Source organism: Eretmochelys imbricata, chromosome 4, assembly GCF_965152235.1.
Source record: "Eretmochelys imbricata isolate rEreImb1 chromosome 4, rEreImb1.hap1, whole genome shotgun sequence".
NCBI classification, from domain to species: domain Eukaryota; kingdom Metazoa; phylum Chordata; order Testudines; family Cheloniidae; genus Eretmochelys; species Eretmochelys imbricata.
The window spans coordinates 93,468,060-93,489,666 of NC_135575.1; the positions used below are offsets into that span (position 1 = coordinate 93,468,060).

General features: G+C 41.2%; 1 protein-coding gene across 1 annotated transcript in view; it reads left to right on the forward strand.

Moving 5' to 3' along the window:
• Positions 1-456: 456 nt before the first annotated feature.
• LNX1 (ligand of numb-protein X 1) overlaps positions 457-21,607 on the forward strand; it is an 86,696-nt gene continuing 65,545 nt past the window's right edge. Inside the window, exon 1 of the mRNA XM_077815635.1 lies at positions 457-548. Coding sequence (XP_077671761.1) covers positions 457-548 — 92 coding nt within the window. The remainder of the gene's footprint in view (positions 549-21,607) is intronic.

A 21,607-nucleotide genomic window follows, 5' to 3' on the forward strand; every position in this document is an offset into this window, starting at 1 on the left:
GGGGAGGGAGGTTCATTTGCCATGTTGAGACTATTGCACCCTACTCTGATGCAGTTTAGCTCATAACCCATCTGCTTCTGGCCAGTGATGTAAATGTACCAGCTGCTTCTGAAGAACCACTCTGAATACTGCAGGAGGCAGGTCTCTTTCCTGTGCATCAGCCTGCTCTGCAGCATAAGTCACTATCTCGCCAACCATGCTGTGCTGTCCCTAAACCCTCACATCTACCCATCTGAGAATCAGATCAAGTAATCCTCTTACAGGTCAATGATTTTTCAGCATAGCTTCGTTTAAGGGATTTAAATTTGATTCATAATGTGCTACCAATTGTGTTGAAATGGAAAGGCTCGTTTAGAAAGGGTTTGGCTGACAAGCTTGAAGTTCTGTGTCCCATCAGCAGGCAGAGAAAAAGTGGGAAGGAGAAAACCTAGCAGCAGTGCCAGCCCTACCCTGAAAATGAAGGCTCTTCTGTTACTGGTCCTACCTTGGCTAAGTCCTGCAAACTACATAGACAATGTGGGCAATCTGCACTTCCTGTACTCAGAGCTGTGAGTACTCACAGTCGTGCTGTTGTTGTGGTCTCTGTGTGTGTCTATGTATTGTCTTTTTAATGGGGAAATTCTCGGTATGCAATACCTGTGTGTGTGTAAAAAGAAAAGGAGGACTTGTGGCACCTTAGAGACTAACCAATTTATTTGAGCATCAGCTTTCGTGAGCTACAGCTCACTTCATCGGATGCGTGTGTAAACTACAAAGCATCTTGCCAAAGGCTTAAAACAATGCCACACACAGCCTGCATCTGATTGGAAGGACTAATAATAGCGATGCTTCTCTAACGCTTTCCACTTTTGAAATATGGAAGCAGCTGAGACAAGCTGAGCGAAGCAGTCTTTCTGTCTCCTTGTCAACTTTGCTTTTCTGGGCTGGTGTTTCTGATTGTTGGGTTTTTTGCCCCTTTGTGTCTCCTTTTCTGTCCATAAATAGACTCAAACAGAAGATGAGAGTAGAGCATGGGATCTCAGATACACACCCTTTGTAAATCACTCTCTGTGTGTGTGCGTGTGTGCGCATGTGTTCTCTGTGTAAATCTGCACACCTTTGGTAAAACACCCCATCGTTGAGAACGGTTTCCCATACATAGTTCACTTATGAGAGGAAAGAAATCCCCCATGTTTGTGTTTTTTGCCTATAGCAGAATGTTATTTTCTCTTTAATATTGCCTATTTTAAATGTAATGATCCAATTTACATCATCCAGTGTGTTAAAAACATAACTGACCTTGCCAAAGCTTACAATAAATATTCTGTCACTTCATGCGTGGTCAATAAATGATGCTAGTTTAATGCTTAGATGCAATAGTAATAGGTGCTGTTTAAATGCAGTTAAATATAGCAATGCATTATAAGAATATTAGCAAATATGGTCTGAAGTAAAATAGGTTTTGTTAATTTCAACATGTTGCTTGAGATGAATGAATGAAGTGGCTTATTTTGCTCAGGAATTATGAGGTAAGTACCCTTTGAAGGGGAATTGATAAGAACAGTTTTAATCCACAGGGTGTGTTTGTGGTTGTATTGTCTCTGCTCTCATACCAAACTCGTAGCATTTGAGATAACAAAAAGTCCCCTTTTGAAAATCTTGTTTGATGTGCATGACAGCTATTAATAATTCAGTAATTCTTTATGGTGCTACTCAGGATTTCTGCTCATTCCAACTCATACAGTCTTTTTTAAATATTAAAAAGAATGTGGCTTAGAAGATCATAGCCAAAACGCTAAATTAAAATCAGGGTTGTGCTAAGAATGTTCATTAAAAAAATAAATCACTTAAGCAAAGCAAGCTATAGAAATTCAAGCAGAAACCGGAGCAGATGAACATTTATAATGGAAACAATGGCATCTGGGGCATGCAGTTTCCAGGAAAGCAAACTGATGAGATTAATCAGAGCTTGTGTATACACACACACACACCCACACACCCACCCCTGTTGCTTTTTCGTGGGGAATTCTGGTTCGTTGGCTTTACAGGGATAAAGGGCTGCTATATACAGTAGTTATTCATCTCCAATTTACATTAACCTTCCAGCCAACAAAAATGTTAGTCACCCTATTTAGCTGTTCTTGTAAAGACACACATTCGTTGCCCAGGGGCTCTGGAATTGGACGTGCATCTCCAGTTATGAGTAATGGGAGATGCGCATCTAGTCCCCTGGGAACTGGACTGAAACACAACCCAGCCACAAAAGAGTAGTTTAAATCACTGAGGATAGGGTATGGATTGTGTGATTGGAGACTATTTCTTTAACATACAGGAGCATTGGTTGGTATCTTCTCTCTTTGACATAATTCAAAAGGACATCGGGCAGTTTGTGCTAGTTTTAGACTGGCTGCTGTAATTTTTCCTCTTTGTTTTTCTGTGTTGGCTACTGATGGATACTGCACAGTCGGTGACATATTCTGTTAACATACGGGTTGGATTCGAGGCCCACTGTAACATCAGTAGTTGAAAGGGAGAAATGCTGTTTTCAGTCTGTTTAATCAGATTGCATGAATTTTTTAAGCCTGCTGGTTGCTTTTCGGGTTACTTGGACACATTTTCCAGTGTGTGTTTCTGTATTCTTAAAGATTTGTCTGTTTGACAAATTCAGTATCCGTACCGCAGACAGTCTACAGGCTGTGTAGGCAAGTTCTTAACCCCCTGCCCTTTAGTGGGCTAGGCTGGGGGCAGGCAACATTTTTAATCCCTGACACAGGCAACAGAAAGAGTTAGTCCATCACTGTGTGCAACAGTTCAATTTATGGGTGTCACTGGAAATTAGATTGCAATAAGTGGAAATATTTATTTACCACCACCTACACTTTTGGCTGCAGGCCAATGTAAGTATTGAACTTGGTCGGAACTCACTTTATTGGCATGCACCAAAAAGGCGTCATCTGAGGGGGCAGGACAGCACAGGAGTGGCTGCCAAAGGAAGAAATTGGTGCACTCTGAGCATGAGTTGGTGTTGGTGTGAGGCTAGATGAAGGTCTTGTGAAGGTCCACATTGGACAAGAGCTAGAGAATGAAGCAGTCAGGAGACTCCCTCTTCCTCCCTGTATCTTCTTTTCTATATCACCCTGTACTACCATAATTTACTAGGTACTAAGCTGCAAGAAAGCCAGGAAAGGGGCATTGAAGGTAGGAATGCCAGGTTTTGTTCTACACAACAGCAGAATGGATGATCTTTTGGGGGTGGGGATCATGACACAGCCCTGAGTCCCTTCTGGCCTCTAGGGAGACATGTTTTTGAGTTATGGAGAGGGATTGGCTGTCCTCTTTCAGCAGAGTATAGGAGGAGCAAAGATGGGGAGAAGGCTATTGTAGAGCACAGAGCAGAGGAGACTCAGACCTCTCCTTTCTGGGATAGTTGAGGGAGGGGATATTGGTGAGAGGAGTATCAAAGGGGCTTGGGGCCCTTCATCTGGGACCATGTTGGTGGGAAGATAATGGTGCATGTGTTGCGGGGTTGCATGTGTTGTGGGAGGGGGTTTGTCCCTGAAGCCCAGGAGAAGCATCCTCTCTGGGATTTCCCTGGGGTAGAGTGTGGGATGTTGTCATTTTTAGCTCTCTACTTTTTTGCAGTTTGTTCAAATTAGGAAAAAATAATATTTGGTAGTTACAGGTAATCTCGGTGAGCAAATGTCAATCTCCCGTTGAAGTCACCACCATTGAAACCACTTCCCCAGGGAGGATGTCCCCTCCCCTTAGGACACATAATACATATTGCTCTCATTTTCTTCCAGAATATTTGACAGATGTTTAATATTATTGGGATTTATTATTAGACCAGATTGCTTCATCCTGCAGAGAAGCCCTTGGGATAGTGCTAGAAGGGCAAGCCATGAAGTTTCCCATGCCAAGTCTCCTTTCTGTTGTTCAGAGGAGTGGTGGGAGAAGGTGACACACAAGCCCACACAACTCCTGAAATCCATGCAGGGGAAGCCATAGGAGACCCACGCCAGCTGCATTGTTTTGAGGATCCACTCCCCCTCCTCTGCTTCCTGGCAAAGCAACTCCAGGGGATAACGTTTTTGCACTTAGATAAAACATAGTAGCACTGTTTAAAAATAAATGGGTTCAAGAAGTTCTTCTGAATGAGGATGGATTTCTTAGTAATTTGGAAACAAAACATGTGGACATCGATGTAAATCATGTATTAACATGAAGCCATTTACAAGAGCATTCCTTAAGTAAAAGGCATGAACTACTTGTGGAGTCAATGTAAAGGCATCAAAAAATCTGGCCCTAACTAAACCTGCTAGAAATAAAATGACACGGGGAAGGATGCTGGTCCAGTTGGTGGGAATTACTCTACTTTTACCTCTGAGGAACTGTTTTCAGTCATGCAAAGAATTAGTTTATTGGTTTTAGCCTAACTTGACCATTTAGTTCGGCTGGCTTGGCAAGACTGGAATAACCGTTGACAGGATTGAGTACTGTGTGGTAAAGTTTACACAGCACCTGGTTTTAGCCAATGCCATTAATTGACCAGCTTCAGAGCACAATTTAATTTGAACCCAAATATTTTTTAAATCTATTGTTTTATAGCTGAAGTCATGGTTTTTTACCTGTTTCTTGTGTAGTGCTGAAAATTAATTTGCATTCCTTTTAGCATTTGCATTAGAAAGTCTAGAATAACCTCACCAAATTAACTGAAATGGGTTTCCCATTTCATTTTTTTAGGATAATTATTCTCTTAATATTTAAAACAACACTGTGAGCTTTATGGGTTCTCCATTAAAATTAGTCCTCCAAAAGTTTCTCTTTTGTCGAATTAAAAAACAAACACAGCTGTTTTCTAGTTTCCTTGGATACATTTCATGTATCATAAGCATAGTTTGGATCAAGCTACTAGGAGAAGGAGGACTTCCTTACAAAATGAGAGATGATGGTTAAAAATCATTTCATAATTTAAAGGATTGGTTTCAAGACAAATAAGCCCCAAGGCCCATGTTTTCAATAAAGGTCCCGTATTTGTGCATGCACAGCTTGCCAATGCAATGGATTGGCTCTGATCCTACAAAACTTTACGCATGTGAGCAACTTTGCACCTATGAGGAGCCCCACCATGAGTGAACTTAATCCTGATCCTAAAGGTTTGGAGGCTAACTATTGCACTGGTCAATTTCTGCACTGTACACTTTCAGTGTAAGTATTTGTAGGACTGGTTCTTTGGGGCTTAGTTCTACAGGATGCAAGTTCTTAGTTCTGGCCCCAATTCAGCACAGCACTTAACCACACTTAACTTTAAGAATGTGAGCACCCCGCTGAGTTGGGACTACTCACATGCTTAAATAGAAGCACACGTGCTTTACAGGATGGAGCTAAGGTGCACAGGAGTAAGCCCGTAGTGCAGTACATATTGCATTCACTGTCACCGATGACAGAATTTATAAACACAAATCCCATTCGCACATGAGTGCTAGTGCATCAAAAAATTGTGAATGCCACTGACTGTGGACACACAAATGGCCTGGTTGAGGAAAATTTGTCCCAGAATTAAGATTTCTAGTTTTTTAAAGAACAGAAATGTGATGCAGGCCCAGGTTCAAAAGAAAATATCGTTCTTGAGCAGAAACCATGAGAACCTTTACATTGAATTAGTAGCCCAAAACAAATTAAAATAGTCCTATTTCCAGTGTACTAGAATTGGATGGATCACAAGAAAAACAAAACTGAGGACCAACAAAGAGGAAATAGCTATTTTTTTGGACTGTGTTTGTTAGCTTCAGATGTTCTCTACAGCCTTGCGAAAGGGGCTGTGCTGGAAACTTGGTGCCTCTGGTGTCTTTGGTAAAAAATCTCTCCAGTCTGTTTGGTTCTGTAGACTTCCTGTCTCTATCTTCTTTGGGCCTCCCCTGATCTGGATATTATCTTCTGGCTCTAAGCCCTCCACTTTGTATGAGCAGCTACTGCAGGATGGATGAGTAATAGGGCCTGGAAATTTTCAGCCTCCCTTTTTACTTCTCCCCAACCCCTTCACTAGAGCAGCACACCCTCCCATTAGTTATTCTTCCACCAAAATCCTGGGATCTCTTACAGTTTCCAGCAGCTGTCACTTCCCCCAGCTTGAGGGTGATGACCCCTACCTGGTGTCTGGCCCTACTCTGACTCTCCCTTTCATTCACCGCGGTGTGTCTTTCCAGTCCTGATCTCTGCTTAGTATCTGTTCTGTCTCCTTAACTTGATTTACCCGCTCCTCCCTTGTGACTTAACCTTCCATCTCTACCAACGCCACTCTTCAACTGCTTTTCTTTTTTCTTGAACTTGCTCCTTTCCTCTCATCAGCAGCTCTCTCCTGCTGAGAGTGGAGACCAACAGGGCAGATGCAAAAGTACAAAGAAGAGGCCAGACTGTGCAACCCTCACACACATTGGTAAGCATTTATTCACACAAGGAGGCCTATTGAAACCACTGGTGCTACTTGCATGAATAAAATGCTCACCAGCCCAAATAAAGGTTGCAAAATCTGGTCCAAAATGTTCAAAATGCTGTAACTTTATTTAATTGGATTTTAAAAGATTAACATATCAGAGCAATGAGTCACAACTGCTGCAGCTGTGCAATTCTATTATTGCATCCTCCTCTTCCCCATGCATGGTACTAATACTACTAAGCATCTAACCTGTGCAACACCGAAACAGGCTGGCAGACCCATCCATGCTGCATCAGTGGGAAATCATAACAATCATAACACTATGCTGTGAGAAAACTGCCATTTAGGACGCAAGCAGTGCTCTCCTAAATTGTACCTGGCTTAGACACCTGAGTTCCAGGCACCTTAGAAAGTCCTCAGAAAGACAGACAGTGCATCCGTGGATCCAGCTTCCAACAACATGTCTTGTTGTATAGTTGCCTTATCAAGAGTAAAGATATAACATTGGTGGGGTTGAGTGAGGAGATCCCAAACTCTGTGTTGCCAACTTTAGAGATATTTGATGCTTTACTTAAAGCCCCAGCTCCTGGACTAAATTGATTATGGGAGAATCTCTCGTCTTTTTTTTTTTTTTTTCTTTTTTAAAAGTAAATTTCTATTCTTCATGGTTGCAGGAAAAAGTTTGAGAATGTGACCTCAGAGCACCACTCAAAAAGCATAAGGAAAATGAAAAGAACCCTTATTTATTTATTTTTAAATGATTTTTAAGCTAATATCATGATTTGGGGGCACAGGGGCTAACTCAAGATTTTTGAACATTTGGGGTCAGCAGTGCTGCACCACTAACTCTCCAGGACACATTGTTACAGACAATGCTGCAGGGTAAGAGGCAGAGCAGAAAGGAGCGGCTTCCACTTGACACTGCCTTTTATAGGCAGCAGCAAGCCAATCCCAGTGACTGACCAATGGCAGTCCTCCTACCAGGAAGGGAGTGCCCTCCGTTGGTGGATGGTGTGATGCCACCCAGTCACGTGGCTGCTCTTCAGGCCCTCCCAGGACAGTCCAACACTGGCTCATATTGCTGGTGCCACTTTCTGCATCCATACCCCTCTACGTCCTTTTAAACGTGTGACGATACAATGCTTTGAAAATATAGAGTGCTATATAATGGCTAAATATTGTTAGTAACACAGGTAAGGGCCATTTTTAAAAAAACAATGTATTGGGCTACATTTATTTCTAAGGTATATTGCTGTTAACTTCAGTAAGATTACACTAGGGACAACAACACTTATCTTTTATAGATTCCTGTAGATCTCTACCAGGGAATTTTGCGTAGGAGGCAGGTTGTTGTATCTGGAATAGTTTAGAAGAAAATGATCAAACCAGATTCTACCATCTGGTGCCTGTGTGAAACTCCCCTTTACCTCATTGGTAGCTGAAGACTGCCATCTGGAGGCAGAATCTGATCTGCGATGATGCTGTGTACATTTTCTCTGACAGTTTCAGGAAAGGCTGATGTTAGGCTATGTAAAATAGTATACTCAGCACCTGTAGCGCCCCCTTGTGTCAGGGTTGATGCTGCAAGGGCCCCTTGTATCTGGCGCCTCCTGCAGGCTGCCTTTCACCAGGTCTTCCTTGTCTCTGCCCTCTGGCCAAGTCACATAAAGATCCCGTATGAAAGTTCACAAAATGTCCCAACCTAAGAGCCTTCAGCCCACCCATTGGCAGATTCCATGGCCTGCCCTTTGGGATAAGTCTTCAGCCCTACCCTGGGCTCAGTATTCCTTACATTGGGTTTGCACATCTCTTCCCCAGGGCTGGTAGAGGAACCCTGGCCCATTCTCTACTCTGGGTTCCAGTCCAGGGCCCCTTATATTAAACAGCTAGGTCTGCTGCTTCAGGTGTGCTTCTGTTCCCTAGGCTGCTTCCTACCCCAAGCCCTCTTGTGCAGCTTTCCCTGAAACCTGTGCTTAATACAACCTCCCTTTGGTTCTCAGGCCTCCACCTTCCCCCTAGTTCCTCCCAGTTTCTTCTTTCTCTGCTGAACTCGCCCCTCTTGGGTTGAGCTGCTCTCTGGGTTTCTCTTCCCAGGAGAGTCCAGTCTCCCCACTACTGAGTACCCTTAGCTTCCTTATAAGTTCCAGATACCTAATGATCCTTACCTAACTCGCCCTCAGCCTCACTCCACCCAGGTCAGGAGGCAATCAATCCGTCGCAGGTGCACTAATTGGCTCTTAACCCATGAGAAGCCCCCTCCCAGACAACATCAATTAGGGTAAATATTTCTGTAGCCAAAAGTAAACCTGAGCTAGTTGCTAAAGTTAAACCACACCAAGCTGAAAAGATAATGCCATAATTGCAGTTGGTACAAAGCTCTATTTTCATGAATTAGTTATGCCTCAGTTATGTTGGATTTTTGTGTAAATTGCCTGAAAAGACTGCATTGCACACCCCTTTTATATAACCTGTGCATAAACAAAACGTAGGTTCTGCCTATCAGAAGCTAGTTCCCAACAGGTGACCTGCTCAAGAAATGATGGGAGGGGACTAGAGAAAGAGATCGAGCATTGAAATGGGGCAGGAAATGAAGGGGAGAAGGTGCAGGCTGGGTATTGCCAAGCAAAAGAAACTGATTCATAATGAGGGCTGCCCAGAAAATAAAAGAAAAAGCTGAATGGCCCAACTTGCTAACCCCTAAAACTGGCCCTGTTCATTACCCTAGTCTTCCTTGCACTAATATGCATTGGTACAGTACATAGGCAGGCCTAACTTGTGCAGCCTCACTTTACTACAATTAACCCAGTTTATCACTGACCTTGGCAGCATGACAAGGATGATATTTTAATCTTGAGATCTTTCTCTGATGAATCAGGCAGAATTCTGCTATCCTGCAATACCAGGGATCAACATTCTGTATCCCATATTTATGTGCTCAATATAAGGTAAATCCTACTCAGTAAATATTTATGGTCCCCTACGGGTATGTCCCTCTTACAGTAGTGAAACAGAGTGGGGAGGGATGGACTTGTTGGGTGTCCAATACGCACACACACATGACCTTTTTGTAGGATCTGCCTTTAAGCTTGTAGCACTGCAGAGCAGCTGGTTGTATTTAGTGACCTTCTCCGTGAGTAGTTCTGTCTTTCAGGGCTTAGAATTGATTTTCAGCATCTTGACGTGTGACCAAGTATCCAAACTGTTCCCCTTGAGCTACAGGCTGATTGTATGTGCAAAGACACCAACAGCACCAGATACAGAGGCAGAGACTTTATAGCAACACAAGTAGCAACATTAGGATAATAAAGTAGAAAGTATGTTTGGGGTTCATTAGAAATGAACTTTTGTAAATGAAGACATAATTTGATCCCTTCTGCTGAATCAGCACTACAGTGGAAATATTCTGTATCACTAGGCTTGGCAGAATTCAGGGTTTTTTTCATAATTCCGATGGATAATATTGATGTTTATTTTAAAGTATTTTAGATTTTTACCAATTTAAACATTAACAGTTGAGAGAAATTATGGGGCAGCCAACATCACGACACTATACAAAGTAAATATCCTCAAATCAGACTCTAATAAGTGTCCAAACAGCATTTTTCTTTCTTTACCTATCTGTACATTTTGATTGTTGTCAATGGAAATTTTTTTTTTACAGTTTGTGTATGTCTGGTGAAATTGACACTTACTGATAAAAATCTAATCCTTCCAAGCCTACATATTAGTAAGAAGGGTGTAATATGGTGATTCATGTATTTTAATTACAAAAGGATTTGAGTCCTATAGCTGCATTTTGTTCTAGATGATAGATCAAAGAATATGAAATCAGTTTTTTGAATCACTGAACCAAATTCATCTCTGCACCTCGGTGGAGTTATATCAAGGATGAATTTGGCTTTTCATAGAATTTGCTTTTCATAGAATGAAGTTGCTTTTCATAGAAATGTGGGACTGGAAAGGACCTCAGTAGGTAATCTAGTCCAGCCCCCTGCTTTGCGACTATGCCTAGAATTTACTGTTTGACTCATTGGCTATTTTGACAACTGATGCAAAATGTAGAATAAAACACATTCAGGAACATCCTGCTGGAATGGCTTGAGGTTAAAAACTACTACTATACAGAAGGAGCATCATTAAGATACCATAAATTCATCTGTTATAACCAATCATCCTGTGACAAAGAGTATGGAACCCACTGTAGCTAAGTTAGATTTAAGGACCTTGTTATCCAAATATTTATTTTTCCTCTATGTTGCATATAGTTGGGTTTGGGGATTTTTTTGTAATACCTCAAACCTCACTGACAGATGATGTCCTGCCTTCCCCAAGATTGTAGGCAGTCAGGCACTTTAGTTATCATCAGGCAGACTATTGTCTTTATCCACTGTAGTCAGGAGGCATAAGTTCTCTCCTTCCTGTGCCAAGCCCGAGCCACTGGGCTTGGCTTGAGGGAGGTCCTGTGGGGTCAAGGTGGGAGAGGAGGAAATTGGTCCTTTTTTCTCCCAGGTTCTAGAGAAGGAGCAGTATTGCTGCTTGAACGCCACTGCTGTCAGAGCATGGAAGTAGCATTCCAGTCAGAAACAGCAAGGAGTCCGGTGGCACCTTCGAGGCTAACAGATTGATTTGGGCATCAGCTTTCGCGGGCTAGAACCCACTTCATCGGATGCATGGAGTGTAAGTTACAGATCCAGGCATTATTATACTGGCACATGAAGAGAAGGAAGTTACCTCACAAGTGGAGAACCAGTGTTGACAGGGCCAATTCGATCAGGGTGGATGTAGTCCAGTCCCAAAAATAGATGAGGAGGTGTCAATTCCGGGAGAGGCAAAGCTGCTTTTGTAATGAGCCAGCCACTCCCAGTCCCCATTCAGGCCCAGATTAATGGTGTTACATTTGCAAATGAATTTTAATTCTGCTGTTTCTCTTTGAAGTCTGTTTCTGAAGTTTTTTTGTTCCAGTATGGCTACTTTTAAATCTGTTATAGAATGTCCAGGAAGATTGAAGTGTTCTCCCACTGGCTTTTGTATGTTACCATTCCTGATGTCCGATTTGTCCATTTATTCTTTTACGTGGGACTGTCTGGTTTGGCCAATGTACATGGCAGAGGGGAATTGCTGGCACATGATGGCATTAACATGATGGCATATAACATTAGTAAACGTGCAGGTGAATGAGCCTCTGATGGTGTGGCTGATTCCCAGTCAGAGTAAGTAGTCTTTGTCCATCGGTTGCAATGGCCAGTGGATCCATGCACTATCCTGTTCCCACCCTGCCTTGGTCCACCTCCCAGTATGTCTTATGACTTACTGTATTCGAGTAGCTGAAAGGGCATCCTGTTGCATGAGTGTGGCAGGTGGCCCGAGTAATCCACCATCTGTGCAGTCTCTTCATACAACCAATAAAATTGTTGCTTGCAGACTAGCTGAAGTGCAAGAGTGGTGATTGCTTGAGTTACCTCTGATATCACAGTGGTCTAGGATTCTTGGCATGGCATAGAGACATGTCCTACTGTAGCTGTACACCATATGAGTGTAATCTGTGAAGTCAAAATGGCTAAGAACTCAAATATTGGATAGTAACAGACCGCAAAACCTAGTGGTGATTCAACCTGATGATACTCTGAACAAAATGAGCTCTCCACAACCATGTTTGTAGCTGTTTCCATTGCTTCACATTATTTTAACCACTTAGTTAATGTCCCAAGGGGAGTAGTGGAAGCTTCCTCACTTGGGACTTTTTAAACTAGACTATACAAAATACTAGAAACTGTACCATATTGAACAATCTTGTATAGAAGGGAGATGGCCTGGATGATCCAATAGATCTTTTTCATTTGTAACTTCTGTAATTCATAGGCGGCCCATTGAAGGTAATGAGTACACTGTGCTCCTATTAGGTGGTGGTGAATGTTTGGGCTGAAACTTACGAGTAAGAAGTAAGATTGTTCTGCTTAATATTCTTAATAGATGCCAGAGCTCATAGTGATGAGTTAAATTACATGCAGAAAAGCACACATACTGTGTACAGCACATGTAGTAATGCAACAGTTCACAGAACCGGTTCTGCAGTAGTGTTCTGTGAAACAGGAATCTCAAGAGGTAGTTGTGACTTGTGTTGGCCAACACCCAAGAAGTAATCACCAGTAATGTTGGTTTAAACTCTTGGCAAGTATCTCACTGGTATACTAATATCCAATTAATAGTTACAACAACCACCATTACGATCACACTACTAGAGTCTTCATGAAAAAGAGATAGAGTACAATTATCTTCCCCATGGATGGCATGAATGCAGTGTTAATTATCTTGCTATTGGCACTACTGTGGTTATTTTATCATTGGAATCCATTTGGCGAGGGGGGGAGATTGGAAGTGCAATCCACTTTACATTTAATTGTTTGCATAAATACACGGGGGGTGATTGCATTAATATGTGTACCTGATTCAAATTAGGAGGGGCCATTCTGGGTGCTCCAGGATTGCCAGTACACAGCAGCTTTCTGGCCAGGCCCTCTTCATGAAGGGCTATAGGAGATGGCTGTGCGAGCTCTACACCACCTGGTGATCCTCTGTTCTGCTGGTTTTTCAGCTACTATGCATTGTCATGAACCAAAGATCTGTCCCTAGGAATGTGTATGTATTTCCTTTGGTGCTGTGTTTTAATTGTCTGCAGTCCCCCATTTGATGTAGTCTATATGTACGTTTTACTTATCTTGGTCATTTCCAGGGGCTTTAAGCGCACATAGTTTCTAAGTGAGATTTTTTGCTTCCAGTTTCTCCCCATAGAAGAGATTGAATTCCAGTGCATTCTTATTTTATCCTTCCAAGGCATGAGCATAATGGGATCGGACAGTAATGGCTGGTACATTTCACGTTTGTGTTCTGTGTCCCCAGTACTCTAAGCATCTGTAGGTTTGAAGGCACTTACAGTCATAGTCTTTGAATTCAGAATAAATCAGATGAGATCAGAGCTAAACAGGACAGAACATTTAATAAGATATATAGAGCCCATCTAAACATGCATTTAATACATAGAGCTGACAAAGCAAATAAATGTAAAGCTCAAGGATCTGGCTTTTTCAGACTTTAAGCCTGACTAACAGTAATGTGACCTGAATGAAGAAAGGAAGTTTGTAAAGGGAGATTTAGACCAAATGACCTTTTTGTACAGATGATGAACCATAATCCATACTAGACACTTTTGGAAAGCTTCCCCTGCCTCCTCCCCTCCCCTAGACAATGTCCTATCTGTCAGCTAACACTGCGTTTCATCCCTTGTGCTCATTTTGCAGCAGTATTATGGAGGGCTTGTCCTAGCAGCTATTTAAAAAATGCTTTTTAAAGATTTGTGATAGTCTCTTTGCTTGTTGTTAAAGTCAACTAATGATTATGCAAATTTTAATCTGTACTTGATGTCACCTCAGTTATTTCAAATCCCCAATAAATACAAACAATTAAAAAATCCTAGCATGATTCTGGGCCTAGTAGTGCTTTCAAGCACCAGGATAGCTGGTAGTCAACAGACCAAAGATTTCTGCTTTACTGATAGAGCCTAATTTGTATGCATGCTGTCTAAGGACAACAGATTAAATAATATGTAGCACTTTACTTAAGTCTCTACCTCTTCAAAGTGTTTTATAAACATTAATTAAACATTAATTAATCCTCTCAGTCCCACTCTTAGATAGGTAACTTTACCTACACCTGGTATAGGTAGGTAGCAGCTTATACCTTACAGATACTTTGAGTTAGAGAGAACATTCACATTTGAAATAAACTGAGAGGAAAAACTTCCCTTTAGTATCCTCAGATATGTCTTGGGTGGGGGTGTCTCCCCACCCCTTGTTCACCCCACAGTCATATCTTGCCTTGATTACCTTAACTACAGTCGGTAGTTTCACTCCTTATCCTGTCTATCTAAAACGCTTCTGCCAAAATCATCTTCCTCTTGTCCTTGCTTCAGCTAAATTTCTGCTCCTCCCTGAAGCCCTCCTTTGCGTCCTGTCCCTGTCTCACACCACGTCACATTCAATCTCCTTGTCCTCTCTTACAAGATGGTTAATGAAGGGTTTCCAAACTGCTCACAACTGGTAGTGGTATGACTGATGGTTAATGGGGAATTGCCCCAATAGAGTACACTGCACTTTGGCTATGTGATGGAAGAGAAAGATACAAGGACCCTGGACAAATAATAGGACTCTTTTTAAAATAAAAGGCCAAATTATGCTCTCACTGACACTGGTGTAAATCTGGAATAATTCCATTTTATTCAGTGCCATTACATTGGCCAAATTCAGGCATGACGAGTGAGGGGAGAATTTGGCCCTTGATAATAGTTACTTGTTTAGCTGTGACAGTTGAGGATGGGAGAACTTGAAATTTGTGAGTTCAGAAGTGTGGCTCTGATGCTTTTGAGTTTGTGTTTCCCTTAGGAGAGACTGTTTTTAAAAATGAATGTGTGTATGTGGGGAGGGAAATCTAGGGAAAAAAGTGTGAAAATGGAGCAGGGAGTGGGTAGAGTGAAACTCAAACACAGAAACTGAAAAATGTAGCAGTGAGCGGAAGAAAGGCTCATCAGTAGGCTTCATTCTTCTCTCACACTAGTTTTGTACTGGTGTTACTCACTGATTTTGGTGAGATGACTCTTGATTTACACCAGAGTAAATGAGAGGAGAAACAGGCGTTGTGCATGTGGATAGTTGCATATGTATGAACACATGCACACCCCCTCTTTAAAAATGCAAGCTTTTTTTTAGAGCAAGGTACCTCTATCTCCCTTTTAGCTTGAACAACATTAACTTTTAAAAACTGAATCGCTCTTGGAGGTGCAGGAATGAAGGAGTTTAAATTACATAAGTAAAGTTTCACAAACTCCTGTTTCTGCAGATCCTGTGTACGCAAAAAATAGTCGCTTGTGAGCTTCACAGACCTCAGACTCCATGAGCTTTTCCTTTTCCTAGTGAGGATGGCAGGAATTAAAGCAGTTCCTAAGTAGCTGTGAGTTCTTGCATTTTTTTTGTATATATTTATCTTTCCCTGTTAGAAACACACACCATATCTTTCTGACTTCAGACAATTGTTTGTTACAATTTAAGAAGAGTCCCTTTTAAATTAGATATTCCTGATAAAGCAGCACAGCTGACTGAGTGGGAGTGGCAAAAAATGAGACTTCCCAATGAGGACCCTAAGCTTCAGCCAAGAAGTACTCAGCACAATGGTGCAAGAGGTACTAAAATGCTGTCTCCTAGGCTGCTTTTTTTTTTTAAATGGGATTATCTCCCCGCGTACACACGCTGCAAGTTAAGGAAGTCTGACAGTGGGTTAGATCAGGCTGCTCCTGCCTGTGCTAGTTGCCAGTGTCTCTGTAATGGAAGCTGGAGGTTGCTGAGGCCCAGGGTTGTGCTGATCACCCAGGCAAACCTGGTCCTAAGAGATTTGATGATGAATGGTTATGACTCACCATGGAATTAAATTTGTTTTTAAAACTGCCTTCATTACACATAAAGTTTGTCATACCCAGACCTTCTTGAGATGCATTTTAAAGAAAAGAATCTGAGTATATAAAGCATCAACTTGGAAATATCTATTGTGGTGTCTGCTAATGACCTCCCATCACACTTTTTTTTTTCTTTTAATGCTTCCAAAAAATAACGGCTGTTCCATCCAAGGTCCCTTGTGTCAGAGAAGCTCTTGTTGTTATCATTCTCCCCTCCTCTGCCATCCTTCACGAAGAACGCTATTTCCAGGTCTTTTAAACTATTCATATTGGAGAAAAAAATTCTTTTTAGTTTTTAGCAGACCTCTCAAACCAATGACACTTTGTTAATACTTAGGATGAGCAAACTAGTTTAGATGAACAATGATCCTGAAGTGGAACCTCAGATTCAAGCACCCTTGAACTATTGGCAACATTTGGATGTAGATCCAGACAATGTGTCAGGTTCCCAGCTCAGCTAGCTTGCAAATGAAATAAATCAACCAAAGCCTTGAGCTAATTAGAAATTCAAAAAGTCATGGATTTTATTTTCACTGCCCTCTGTTCTTCCCGGTAGAAGTGCTGAAATAGCATGACAATGCTCTCCGTACAGTTAGGGGTCTAGGAGTGTTTTCCCCTCACTATTAGTATTTGTACTACAGTAGTACATAGAACCCCACTCAGATCAGTGCAAGATGCTGTACAAACACATAGTAAGAAACAGTCCATGCCCCAAAGAGCTTTCAGTTGTAATAGATAAAACAGACGGCTTGAGGAGAGACAGCCACAGGTAGGCAAAATGACTTTCCCAAAGTACCACAGCTGGTTAGTGGCAGAGCCAGCAATATAATCTGGGTCTGATGAGTCTCACGCAATCTATTCACAGGACCCAACTGCCTCTCCTGGGCCAAATTCTGGCTCTGTTCCATAAATGCAACCCTGCATATAAGGCATCTGATATTAATCTCTGATCCTTTAACCACTTACAAATGCATTTAACTTCACATACACTAATAGTGCCATTAATTTCAACGGGGCTACTCCTGTATATACACTTAAGCAGGTATTTAAGTGTTTGAAGGATCAGAACTCTTAGAGGCTAGTTCTGAAAATTTTAGCCCAAGTGACCTTCCCGTAGTCACACAGCAAGCCAATGGCAGAGTGTGAAACAGAGCTCCTCTTCGCTGAATCCCAGTGCCTTGCTCTGACTGGAAGACGAGATCGCCTGCTCATTGACATTGAATCACAGCTCCTGGGTTGACTGGATTTACCTTTTTGTACAGGATAATTAAGTAAGTTCTTTAGTACAGGGTGTTGACCAAGAAAAGTGTCTTCTAATTTAAGATTTTTTTTTCCAAATCAGGCAAAGCACCTATGTTAGTGATATTTCTCAAGATTAATCCACTGAAAGAACATTGCAAAGGAAAAAAGAGAATAACCCCAAATTGCTCCAAATATCAGAATGACCTGCTGATTCACTGCATTGTGTTATTCACATCCAATCCCTACTCAGGTATACGGGAGCCTGGGTAGGTCAGAGTAAGGGGATAAATACTTTCATTGACTTGCAAGTAGAAATAACTTACATTATATTGATCTTTTTTTAAAATCAAATTTAAAGAGTTTCTGGTTTGAAATCACTGCTTTCAGGGTCTCTCCTATGTGATGGAATTGGAACAAGTCTGACATTTAAAAGCATGTATTGGAGAAGACATTTTGATTCTTGCACAATAGAGGTATCGGTGCAGATATTGCAACTATGAGACGCACGTAAGCAATAGTAGGTTCTGCATGCAAAGGAGTGAATCCTATCCTTCATCTGGAATACTAGATCCTCTTGCATCAAAGTCAGTGCACTTCCAGTGCAGAAATTGGGGGAGTAGAATTTGGGGAGACTGTGCCTTGGTGGGGTATCTCTGTATGTGGAACCTACTCACCAGTGGCTCCCTGCATGGCTGTATGCAAGGGCAGCTAGGGAGGACATAGTGACCCACCTTTTTGTAGATGTTATGGTCTTACCCTGCCTTATCCTATTGTGGGGACTTGTGGCTGCAGAACCTGGAACAGTAGCTTGGAAGAGCCTAGGGAAGACTCCACCCTATATTTCCTCTGAGGATTTCCCCAGTTCCCTGTCAGTGCCCAGAGTCTTGTGAGGGGCAATTTGCTCCTAACTGAGGGCTTGTCTACACAGGGAAGTTATTCTGGAATAAGGTAGAGTGTGAATTAAAAATGCTTATAGCTAGTCTGGAAAAAGAGTGCCTTTTTCTGGTTTAATTTAATTGACTGTGATCAAGCTAAACTAAAGAAAGACACACTCTTATTTCCAGAGTAAGTATGTCCAAATGACGAGCTTTTTGGAATAGCTGTTGTAGAATACCTTATTTTGTAATAAAGAGACAAGGTGGGTGAGGGAGTATCTTTTATTGGATCAACTTCTGTTTATGAAAGAGACATGTTTCTGAGCTACACAGAGCTCTTCTTCAGGTTGGTATAGCTCAATAGTGGGTCTCTTTCACCAATAGAAGTTGGTCCAATATAAGATACTACTTCATCTACCTTTTCTCTCTACTATCCTGGGACTGACATGGCTACAACAACACTGCAAACAACAATGAAAATTATTCCATATTAGCTATTCTGGTCAGTTTCCCCCTGTAGACAAGCCCTTAGTAAATAGTACCATGTACTGAAAACTGTAAACTGAAGTGGTAACTTTAGTAGAACTATTCGAGTTCCTTTTTGAAAGCTCTACTGTAATGCAAAGATCTAAGTCCGCAGCTGTCCTTGGTGCACGATGTTGCAACATCCCCCTCCAAGCTTGTTTTCTTTAAAAAAAAAACCAAAAAAAAAAACCAGAAAATAGTTTGCTGTGAGTCCCTTGTTATGTTTACAGCCATTAAGATGTTAGGTATTTCTTCCCTTTTCCTCCTCCTCCCCCATATATCCGCCCTGGTAAACAAAAAGTGATGACTGCTGAGAATCTTCTCTCTGCCTTCCAGGAAGAGAATTCATTCCACTAGCAATTTAATAGTGCCTAAACCACAAAAGGTACAGTCAGATGAAACTAGATAAACCAAGGACCAAACGTACGGGGCATTGCAAACAGCCACAAAGATAGAACCCAATGAGCAAGTCGTTAATATAAATATTTGAATGCATCTGTGAATTTGTTTAGTCTGTCCCCCATGGTTAAAAACTTTTTATCCACAGAATTTGTATCAGGGATGGGTTTTTTTGGAACTGAAGAAAATTTCCTGTTGTAACTGTAAGAGTATTACATATTGAAAAGCTGGTCAGTTTGGGTGGATTAGCTATCTGCATTGACAGGCTGTTACAATAATATTTACAGAAAGCAAGAAAGATTTGTTTTAAATATGTCTGGATTCAGTCTGTCAGCACATCCAGTACCCACCGTGTGTTGCAGTCTGCTGGTCGCAAGTGTCGATGTCCCACTGGAGCTCTGAGATGTTGCTGCTGCCAATGGCCTTGGGTCACCTTGTGCTTACATGATGTGGCTAGTTCCTCCACCCTGTAAATTCTAGCAGGAGGTGAGCCATGCAGTGAATGTGCTGCGAGTGTTTATTTTCTGAGCTGCTTACTCACTTCTGAAGGTGTAGGGTCATCACAATTTTAAGGAGGTAGAGTGTAATTGCTCTCCTTTCTGAGTCAATACTGAACCAGCATCATTTCCTACATCACCTTGGTTTTCCTTGAGGGTCTGCTGTTGCTGCTAACTAGATTCAAACCAGTTTGACTTGTGATGCTAACGAAATCACAGAAGGATGTGGTATGGCTGCAGGCTGATTGACTGAGTCACCAAGATGTCAGAACCTGTCAGAAACAATATACACTTTGAAATAATTTCAAGAGTGTCTCACTGCTTTTAAAAAAAAGTATCCAGATCCATTTTATAGCAGCAGCAAGGTAAAGCAGGATGTGCATTGCTAGGGAGTGTGACTGAGAGGGATCAGTGTACACCCAGTCTAATTTTGAAGCACTGATCCCTAAGTCTGGGTACCCAATTCTGCCATTGGATATTTTGGTGCTCTGCTGCCCATTTTAGTTGCATGTTTGAGTTTCCAGATTTGGAACAAAGCACCCAAACTGAAAACTGGACTCCCCATTTGGACATAATGCTATATAGTGTTAAAAAAATCTTTAAAAATATTGCCCTCTTACTATTTTTCTTTTCTATACATTGTATTTTAATTGGAGGGAGAGTAAATGGGCTAATACAATTTGTGCTGAGCTGGTATGGTGTCAGTCGCTTACCTTGGAATCTTTGTTAGCTAAATGGGTGTAATTAAAAAAAAGACTGTAGTGAATAAGATTTTTTGTTTTTTGTTTTATTTTATTTATAATCATACATAAAAGGGCCAATTGTCTGACAGACCTGAAGAGACTGAAGCAAAGGGGGGGGGTGTTTAATATATATTCCCCAGAAAATCCTCAGTGTATTCAGGTGTAGAGTGGTTTCCAGGAGTAACTTTGATCAAAGTGTAATTGACATAGTGTTAGAGATTACTTTTTAAAAAAATATTATTTAATATTTATATAACATCAGCACCAAGAGCTCCAGATCAGAAGCTGGGCCCCATTGTGCTAGGTTCTGTACAAAAGACAGTTCTAAAGAATCAGTAACCACTTTTTATCTATTACTTAATCTACAGTTTAACTGTAACTTTCATTGTAGGAAGCATGAAAGAAAACATGCATTGCCAGCAAGATTAGGAATGTAAAGGGAAACCATCTGGGCAATTTAGGCCCAAATTTTAAATGTGGCAAAAACAAATGTTATGAAGCCTAACTTCAATGGGAGTGTTTCCATGACTTTTTAATTTCAATAGTCAAGGAATTTTCTTTGATTAAACTTTACTAGCATGGTACAGCGTGTTGGGCACTGGACTAGAAATCAGGAGACCTGTATTTTATTGCCAGCTCTGACACTACTTTCCTCTGCAACTGTGGGAAAGTCATTTCATTGTCACATGCCTCAGTTTCCCCATCTGTAAAAGAGGGATACATATCCTTACCATTATTTCTAAAGTGCTTTGTTCTACAGATAAAAAGCATAATTTATGAGCTATACCATCTCTGCTCGAATATTACCTTCTCTTCCATATCTCATTCCCTCCCTTATGGCCTGATCCTGTTCACATTAAAAAGTCAATGGCTGACAGAATTATGCTCTCACTTCTTAGACAAGTAAATACCTTGTATTATCAACAATTCTGTTATTATGAAAAAATTAGAAATTTAAAAGAAGAATGCATTTTGTAATTTTTACAGAGTAATCAGTGTTACTTACCATGTAGGACTATAATCAATATACCTGTGATATTTGTACTATGGCTGAACAAGGACTTCTTAAACCTTTATATTTGGTTTTATCCTGTGTGTATTTTAATGGATTACCAGAATACCTCACCAAAATGCCAGACTATTTCTTCGTTGTTGTTGTTGTTGTTATTTTAGCATATTCCAGGGAATGTTTTTAATACCATTAAACCATCACCAAAGGAGATTTTGCCTACCCAATAGGCATGAAAATAAAGGAATGTTCTAATTCTGAAAATCAGCAGCTCACAATATCGCACTTAACCAAATCCTCTTCCAGTGATAATCATAGCAAGAGCCCTGGGCATTTAGTAGGACTGGATACCAGGGCTTTACTACAGTTAGATGAGCAAGGTCTGCTGCTGGATCTGTTAGGT